General features: G+C 29.6%; 1 protein-coding gene across 1 annotated transcript; it reads left to right on the forward strand.

Annotated features, from left to right (window-relative positions):
* Positions 1–4392: 4392 nt before the first annotated feature.
* On the forward strand, positions 4393–8466 carry LOC124922213 (MTOR-associated protein MEAK7). Its single transcript, XM_047462946.1, has 6 exons — positions 4393–4532; positions 4607–4817; positions 4890–4975; positions 6773–7186; positions 7269–7452; positions 8047–8466. The coding sequence occupies exons 1-6, from the start codon at positions 4480–4482 to the stop codon at positions 8353–8355; spliced, it is 1257 nt and encodes a 418-aa protein (XP_047318902.1). The 5' UTR covers positions 4393–4479; the 3' UTR covers positions 8356–8466.
* The last annotated feature ends 1679 nt before the right edge of the window (positions 8467–10145 follow it).

Genomic DNA, 10145 nt, shown 5'->3' on the forward strand with positions numbered 1-10145 from the left:
ATTAATTATTTATTGATTTATTTGTTTAATTATTGATAGGTAATTGTTTAAATTATTAGGAATGTCTAACTCGGGAGCTACCCGTCCTAAATTAGAAGCTGAAACTCCAACAATACAATAAAGCGCTATTCCAAATGTCAGATCTAAATCGGATGCAACTTGGGAATATGCAATTATACTCGATCATATGGGTAAGAGAACAATTCAATGTACATTTTGTGAAAAAAAAACTATTTCTAGTGAAGGGATTTCTCGGTTCAAGCAACACTTAATGTGAATAAAAGGAGATGTTGCGTAATGCAAACAAGTTTCAAGTGAAGTACGGGAAAAGCTTATAGGCATAAATTTGAGAATCTCAAAGAGTTGAAGGAGAAGTCGGTAAACTTATAGAGTTTTGATAGTGAAGAAGTTACAATGCCAATGTCATCTTCAAAGAAAAGAGGTGTTGACAAAGTTTTTCAAAAGTTTTTCAAACATGGTATTTTTTATCATTCTCAACCAAGTATTAAAGCTGCATTGCAAAGTAAGGAAAGATAGCATACCATTGATTTAGCTTAGGCAATGTGGTTTTATGATGTTAGAATTTCATTTAATGTCTTGAACTCGCCTTATTTTCAAATAACGATTAATAAGAGTATTGTAATGGGTCATGAATATACACTTCCATAATATCATGTTATGCGTGTTGGAGTGTTGAGAGATGCCAAAAAATCAGTGGAGTTGATTGTTGAGGATTATATAAAATGTTGGAAGGACACGAGATGCACAATTATGACAAATGGTTGAATTGATGGTAGACAAATATCTTTGATCAATTTTTTAGTCTTTTGTCCTAAAGGGATTATATTTGTCAAGTATGTTGATGCATCGGGTTTCATCTCAGATGCTTTAACATTGCGCAACTTGTTTTCTGAGATTAATGTTGAATGGACGAGTGTTGACAATGTTGTTCAACTTGTGACTAATAATGGATCTAACTATAAGACATCTATTAAATTGTTGAGTGAAAAGTATATGACTATTTTTTGGTCTCCATGTGTTGCACGTTGCATCAATTTGATTTTTAAGGACATTTGTGAGATGCCTTTGATGAAAATGACAACTAATTTGGGGTCTAAGATTACTATTTTTGTGTACAATCACAAATTGACTTCGAATTGGTTTAGGAAACGTCCCGATTGGAATGAGATTGTTAGACCCAGTGCTACACGCTTTGCTACTACTTTTATAGTACTTCAAAGTTTGAATGACCACAGGGCAGACTTGGAAGCTTTTGTCGTATCTCAAGATTACTCAAAATATTTGAAGATGTCGAAGGGTATAGAAGTGAAACAAATTGTATTGGATTACAAGTTTTGGATCAATGTTGTGATTCCTGTGAAATTGATGGATTCATTGACGTGTCTATTTCTAAAATTTGTAATGCTAATGATAATCCAACAATGTGATATGTTTATGAAGGCATGCATAGAGCACGTAAATCATTGAAGGATATATTTTTGAACAAAAAGAGACTTTACAATCCTTATACTGATATCATCAAGGCTAGGTGGAGAAATATGTTTTGTCAACCTATTCACATTTTAGCATATCAATTGAATCCAACCTTTCAGTATTATCTTTCAGTATTATCAGGACACTTACTGCAAGAAACAAATTATTATTCAAGTTATACTGATTTTGCAACCCTACAAAAGAGGAGATGCAAAATAGATGGAAAAATGTTATTTCATGAAGTTGAACCCTTTAAAAATCGTAGATTACCACATTTTGCACATGAAATGACATTAGATATATCGAAATCTCTAAGTCCAGGCACTTACAAATTTTGCATGTAATTCATAACTTTGGTATAAATAGAAATCATTTTATGTTTTATGTTTATCTATTATGGATAATTGAATATCATTTTTAACAGATGCATGGTGAAAGTTATTTGAAGGAAGTACCCCAACTTTGAAAAGTTACTAATTAGATTTTTCAGTCAAACCGCATCTTTATCAGGTTGTGAGAGTAATTAGAGCACATTTGATTGGGTTCATTCAAAAAATAGAAACAGACTAGAGCATGAAAGACTTAATGACTTGGTCTATATTCATTATAGTTTTCGTTTGCAGAATATGTATGAATGTATTGTCAAAAACTTAATGACTTAATGAATATCTTATATTATTACTAAACAAAGTTTTAAATTGTAGGTGCAACGTACAAGACAATCATATGATCATATTGATTATAAATCAATTGATAAGACATAATTTTGAATCATTGAGCAAGAAATAGAAGCAGATATTGATATAAATGAATTGGAAGCAATGCTATAGGAAGCACCCGTTTTTGCTAAAGAACAAAATGAAAATGTGGGAGTATCTTCGTTTCTCGTTACATGTTTGTAATATTTCTCATATTGTGAATTTGTGATATTAAGATGTTCTTCAATGTAAAATACTAACTTACTAATATTGTTAAATATTGTATAAAGATGATATTTCAGTGATTCGTATTGTTGGAACGAATTGAGAGAATGAAGATTGGCTAACCGTATGATTTGAATATTCAATATTGTGACTGCTGGTAGCTTTATGTTTGGATTAAACATTTGTTGTTGTTGATGACTTATTATAAGTATATTTGGTGTGATTGTTGTTTTGAACTTTTGATTGTAGGGAATTAAGGATATTTGGTTTATTGTTGTTTTGATTGTAGGGAATTATGAATATTTGGTAATAATATTAATTTAATTGACAAATTATTGAGTTTAATTAGCATTTATTTGATTATTTTTCATATGTCTAACTTATTATATATACAATTTATGTATTAATATATTTAATTTATTTTTAAAATTCGGTTCAGCCATGGTTCAACTGGTTGAACCGATCGGACCGAACTATGAAAAAAAAAAACCGGATTAATGACCTAAACGTTTTCAAAACAATGTTAATATCACAATTGTTCCTACATAAAAAGGGATAGTTAGAAACCCATATATTTAATTTTTTTACTAAACTCTTTAATATAACTTTTGTTAGGTAAAAAATTGTAAAAATTATATTAAATATTTTTTTAAAAAAAATTTAAAAAATAAGTGAGTGGTATTAGTTAATAATAATTTTAAAATTATATAATAAGATATAAAAATTCAATATTATTTTAAATTCCATTTAATATAAAATTAGAACGATTCCGCTTAATATTAAATAATATTTCACTTAATCTAAAATTATTTAAAAAAATCAATATTATTTTATATTTCGCTTAATTGTAAAAACTCTAAAGAGGTTAGGAGTCTTAGGACTATGAAAGTCTATATCCATTCAATAATATTAAAAACATAAGTTATATAAAAAAAAATCTTAACTTTCTATTTAATTTTTTTTATTAAATTTAAGATAAAAACTTATTTTAATTTTTATCAAACAAATATTATTAATTATTGATGATATTTCATCTCCTAGTATATATTTAAATTTGAACCATTATTTTATAAATTTGGTTGAAAATGTGTGTTTTTAAATCTATAATTCAAATATTAATTTAGATAAAATAATATTTTTATGATATATCTTAAATAATTTTAATAAAGAAAAATTTAGATCATATTCAACTCTATGTATTTTAAATAAAAGTTCAAAAAATATTTATAATATTTTAAAGTAATTTATTATCGATTGAAGAGTTAGTAACCTTCCTCTTGTAATATTAAGTTAAAACATTTTTTTGTTAAAACTAAAATTTGAGACCTATTCCTTCTTAAAATAAATTTTGGAGCTTGTTTGATGTGGTTATTTTTATTTTTATTTTTTTAGGATTTTATTCATTTTTTTTTTTTTAAAAATTATTATCATTTTAAACATTAAATTACTTATTTCATTAAATAAAATATTAAAATACCTTTATTTTACTTTTATAAAACTTAAATAAAATTTTTATAATAATTTAATAAATGAAAACTCAAATAATTATTTTTTTTGAAAGAAAAAAAATGAAGAGCCCTCAAATAAACAATATAAACAAATTCTTGAAGTATCTAGAAGGTGTTGGATTTAACATAAATAACTTTTTTTTGGAAGACAAAAAAAGAAGGGCCCTCAACTAAACAGTATAGAACAAATTCTTGAAGTATGTAGAAGGTGTCGAATTTAACCCTTATAATGGTAACTTAAATGAACAAATTTGTGTTGAACAAATCCATTACTTTAAATTAAGGTTTTGAATATTTGAATCTGTTTGTATGTAATCCATTACCTTATCCATAAGTTTTATGATTTCTATTGAGCCACTATATATCTTCATCAAAAGAAAACATATGAATAACCTAAGTTTTTTTTACAAGTGTTTTTTAATGTTTGTAAATATGATTTTTTTTTTTTTTTTTTTCCTATAATGGGTGTTCCAATGTAATAACAGTTTGAGAAAACATCAAGAAACTAAAGGAACGGAAGGAAATTGGAACAGAACGAACATCTATCTATACAAATGGGTAACTCCAATTCATCTTCTTCCGATCCTCACTTCGCTTCTGCCAGCAGGTTTTCTCACTTCCATCTTCTCCGTCTTTCTCAATCTCTTTTACATTGGTTATTCATATTCATTGCAATTTTAGAGCATTTACTCAGAAGGAACTCGAAGATCTCAAGTCTTTGTTCGTTTCCCTATCCGCCCAATCCAACGCTGATAGCAGCCAATACGTTTCTCCATCTGTTTTCAAGGCTTGTTTTGGCATTGATGGTCGCCTTGGTGATAGATTGTTTGATTTGGTCTCTCAAAAACGAAACGATCAGAGACTTACTTTCGAAGACCTAGTAATTGCTAAAGTGAGTGAGTTCCTAAATACATACGCATTGCAATCACAGTAGATGTATTCATATAATGTTGTACTGTGGCAGGGGATATATGAGAAAGGAACAAATGTTGAGATTGAAGAGTTTATCTATCAATTACTGGATGTCACAGCAGATGGCTTTGTTAGCAGGTAAAATCATCAACCTGCTGTTTCTTTTCTTACCTGATTTAGACTTCATCTTCATATTGTTTGTTCTGATGTTTTTGAATTTGTCTTCCTTCTGTTCTCTAATTTATAATGGATTACATGCTTTTCTTGATTCATATCTCCCTTCAATGTGATACATGTTCCCATTTCAATTTCTCCACTCGGGCCATTTTCATCATCCTCTTGTGCACTATATTGTTCATTCTCAAGTTTTATTTTTGTTTTCTTTCATTCCTCAAGGCCTTTTCACCAATTTATAAAGGATTCACATGATTCCTTTAGACCGTGTTTCGTATCACCCTTCAATTTGATATCTGTTCTATCTTCTTGAATTCTTATCATGAGCAATATGTTATCTCATCTGGAACGACCATACTTTGAGGTTTCTATTCTTTTCTTTGAAGCTTGTTCTCTTCTCCAGATGAACCATAATAGAAGTGTTTTCCCCACCTATGAGGAACAATATCACAAGCTTTGTTCGATAGGATATCAAAGTGGATGATTGACTGATTTCATAGTATGGTAGGAAGTTATTTGATATTACATGATCCTATTTCTCAATGATATTACATGATCAAGGCAATTGGCTTAATCCTATGAAACCATTGCATACTTCAAAACGACTCCTCTGCTCAGAAATGCAATATTACTGTAAATTATTGCTCCTGTCCGACCATTTATATACTAATCTTGGGAATGAAAAATAACAGGTTTTTGGACAAATAATATTTTGTATGTTTATTTTTTTGGGATTCGGAAATATGTTTAAAATCATTTGATTGAATAATTGACCCAATCCCTTGTTGTTTGAAGAAACCCTCCACTTCAATTGGTTCCAAACAATAGAAAACAAAAGAAATGGTTAATGTATTCGAGCTAATTACGAATTTACAAAAATACGGTTTCAATTCATCTTATTTCATCATATTAGTGATGTGAGAAGGTTCAACAAATTGTCATTTTCCAGGTCATTTGTGCAAGCAGATCATTTTATGTCTAGGAGGAGGCTTCCATCCATATTTGTTTCCTATCTCCAATCAACTCATCTCTTCTCTCTACACCTCAACTATCACCAAACTATTATATAAATTAAACTTTGGTGCATCTTGATGATAGACATCTTGCACTGAAGTCACATAAATGCTGAGATCCACAATATCACTTACAATATAGTCATTTTCACTTCTCCCTCTTTTTTCTTTGTCATAGTTATTGCCACTATGCCCGCTTTCCTTTGTCCAATTTTGATTTTTCAATCGTCGTATTCTTTTTAGCCTCACTACAATGAACTAAGCTCTAACCTTACTAACCTGGAAGCTGTTATGTGATAGTGATTTGTATTATACTTCATGAACATGTAAAAGAACTTTATGTATTATATCTCCTTTGATATTCTCTTCCAAAAGAACATTAGTGACTGCAGACTTACTAGTTCCTCAAAATATAGGAGATTTAATGATTGTGAGTGACCATTGGAATACTGGATCCCCCACCTTTAGATCTTTGTTTTAACTCTTAACAGTTCTTCTATGACTTGTACTCAACTGTTTTTTCTGCAATAAATGTAACTTTTACTGTAGTATAATGAAAATCCTAGGTTTTCAAAAAGAATAAAATTGTATATGGAGATCTTAGATGCCAAATGATTGTTATTATTATCCTTAAATTGACAAATTAATCTTCCAGAATCACTTGTTGTTTTCGGCTATGTTGAATGAAGTTTTCCCGGGATTTCTCTGTATTCTCATATAAGTTATCTTAGCCATTCTACATTCTCAGGTCAGACGTGGAAGTTGCATTGTCAGAAATGCTTGTTCATATATTTTCTCATGAGCACGGATCAAATTTTCATCAACATGCTGTCAACATCTTTCTTGAAAGTGCAAAGTTTTCTGGAAAGGAAGAAAGTTTGGCTGAAAGTATTATGTCGTTTGATGATTTCAAACTATGGTGTTCACTTATTCCGTCAATCAAAAAGTACCTAGGAAGCTTATTGATTCCTTCGGGTTCAGATTTTCAAGTTCCCGATCTTGTGATTCCTGAGAGTATTGGCAACCAATCTGTATTGCTACAAAAAGAATATGCTTGGCACATAGGAGGAGCCTTGAATCAGCATGATTTAGAAGAATGGAGGCTTTTATATCACAGTTCATTTCATGGTCTAAGTTTCAATACATTCTTTGGGAATATATCGTGAGATTTTTCTCTTTACACAAGAATTATTTTTATTGAAGTTTGATTTGATAAATTAATAAAATTGTTGTTTAAACTGCAGAAATTATGAAGGGCCAACTCTGTTAATTGTTAAAGATAAGGAAGGGTATATATATGGAGGTTATGCATCTCAGGCATGGGAGAAACATGCTGATTTTTATGGTGATATGAAATCTTTTCTTTTCCAGTTATACCCAAAAGCATCAATTTACCGGCCTACAGGTGCTAACAAAAATTTACAGTGGGTAAGTTTTGATCTCTTCTTAATCAAAATCTTATTATTATAGCAGCAATCTCTACTTTTATACCATTATTACCGAGGTTTAAGGAAACCGAAAACCAACCTAACCGAATGACGGTGATACTACAAATTTTAAAAATATACATAATTCCGTTTTAACTAAAAGTTGATACATAAACCTTCATCTTAATAACTTTTGTGTCGTAAAAATGTCTCAAATTACTTATAGAGATAATTTATAAACTTAACCGAGTTAATCGAGAAACGGAGATTAGTAATTTGAGTCATTTTTAAAAGTACATGAAGCAAAGAATTTGGTTGATGAAGTAAAATGAATTTCAATCCAAAATAATAAACTGAACGTATGGTTATTGTTAGTAGATGGTGTTTACATGGAATGGTAAATTAGCCCCTGAAATATATATGTTATTTACATTTTTTTTTAGTTAGTTAGGCTAGTAATCTTTCTATATCAATCTCTATATTTTATAAATAGAGGTGGTTGCTGATGCAATGGATTATCTAATGAAATAATGAATGCATTGATAAACAATTTGCCAAAAATATTATTTAAATTTTTTTATTTTGTATTTCTCAGTGTGGAGTGAATTTCAGTTCAGAGGACATCCCTAATGGGATTGGATTTGGAGGGCGTCCAAACCACTTTGGTTTCTTCATTTCCGCAAGCTTCGACCAAGGACATACCTTCGCTTGTACCACGTTTGGTAGTCCTTCCCTTTCGAGGTCCACAAGGATAAACCCGGAGGTGATCGAGTGTTGGGCAATAGTGCCAAAAGGAAACCATCAAGAGAAGCAAGAGGCCGCAATCAAGGGCACTGTTCTCGAGAGATTCAAAGAAGACCGACACATGCTTAACATGGTTGGTCTTGCAAATTCGAGTGAGTGAACTTCTTATTGTAAAATTTATTACTTCACAAGAGTGTATTGTTTATGTGTGTTATAATGTTGTATATGCATCTTGATTACTTTTTTCCAATAAGAGTACATTCTACTTAAATTATTTATGAAAAATAACATGAGATCTTTAATCAGATTTTTTTCACTTGAAAGAGATTAAGATTTTAATATAAACTAATTCTTTAGATTTCATTTTCTGTGGTATATATCATCAAATCATGTTGTAATTTTGTTAAATTAGTAATTCTCTCGACATTTTATATAGCAAAAATAAAAATAGTTAGGGAAACATGAGCAAATAAATTTTGAACAACCGTGGATGAGCTGAATATTTTATTGAAGTCAAAAGTAGTTATTTGATATAACAGTTAAACAATATATTGAGTTTAGATAAACATTAACCAGTATAACAACCAAAAATAAGTTTGAAATAATAAACGCCGGTTTGGAACGTTTTTGTCCCTACCAAATTTATATATAGGCATATGGTTGACCAGATACAAAATTTATTCCAACACCATATGAATGATTTCAATTAATATTTTGAATTTTGGATATTTCATTATTATTATTTTGTTTATTTTATGTATTTCTGTAAAGTTTTTATTTTACCCAGAAAATTAATATATATATTCACTTAGTCATTTCAGATTGGGCTCAGACTGAGTTGACAAAATTATCCAAAATTTTGGGTCCAAACAATGTTGAGCAGGTCTTCACTTTAAAATCATTCTTACTACAATATGAGAAATATAGTCGAATTGGAGGTTTTTTTTTATTGGAAACTAGAATTTTCGAATTTTTTTTTTAAAATTTCACAATATTCTTTATTATTAAAATTATACAAAATAAAATTTTGTCTTAACGATTTTAAATGTTATTAACTTTATTATTTACACGTAATTACTAATTTAGTAAAAAGAATACGATGAAGCAACTCTCTACTCTCTAGATCTCCACCTCTATCCATTCTTTTTTTCCTCCACCAAAGATTCTGACATCTTTCACTCCTTAATTCTTCGGTCATCCTCCCCGTCGTTCATTTATAGCTTGCCCAATAGATCAACTTTTCTGCCCGATATGTAAAGGTTAATTTAGAGTTTAGTCTATGAAATTAAAATTATGGTTTTTTTATTTATTAATTTTTTTAAAATTTAAATAAAGGTTCTATGATTAAAATTAAGACTTTTGTAGGAGTTTTATAAGAAATTTGATTTAGGGTTTTGGTTTGTTAAATAAAAATTAGATTTTTTTATTCTTTAAATTGAAATAGCAATTTTGTTAGAAAATTGTCATTTAATATTTAAATATAAACCAAGTTAAGTTAGAGATATCCTCCAAATAATATTTTGAATCCCAACAATAAGATATTCGAAACTCGCTTCTCATGTTCCTCTTCCTCCTCGGAAAGTCCTATCGAATTCAACTACTCGTGTTCCTCTTCGGACATCACCATCAACTCTCATTCATTGTGTTCCTCCCCCTTCTCTTCCTCGGACAGTCCTATCAAATTCATTTGCTTGTGTTCTTCCTCGGACAGACCCATCGAATCTAACTACTCATGTTCCTCCTCCTCGGATAGCCCTATCGAATTCAAGTGCTTGTGGTTCTCCATATCCAAGTCAATTCACTAGAAAATAAATATCGATAACAAACAATGTTGCATGCTCAACCTCTTCATCATACATATTAAAGATTGGTGTCACTCAATTATGTCACAGAATCAAGTCACCTAAACTAATGTTCAATGGAAAATTAGAAATAACAAGTAACAAACTA

The sequence above is a fragment of the Impatiens glandulifera genome, chromosome 1 (genome assembly GCF_907164915.1).
Source record: "Impatiens glandulifera chromosome 1, dImpGla2.1, whole genome shotgun sequence".
In the NCBI taxonomy this organism is placed as follows: domain Eukaryota; kingdom Viridiplantae; phylum Streptophyta; class Magnoliopsida; order Ericales; family Balsaminaceae; genus Impatiens; species Impatiens glandulifera.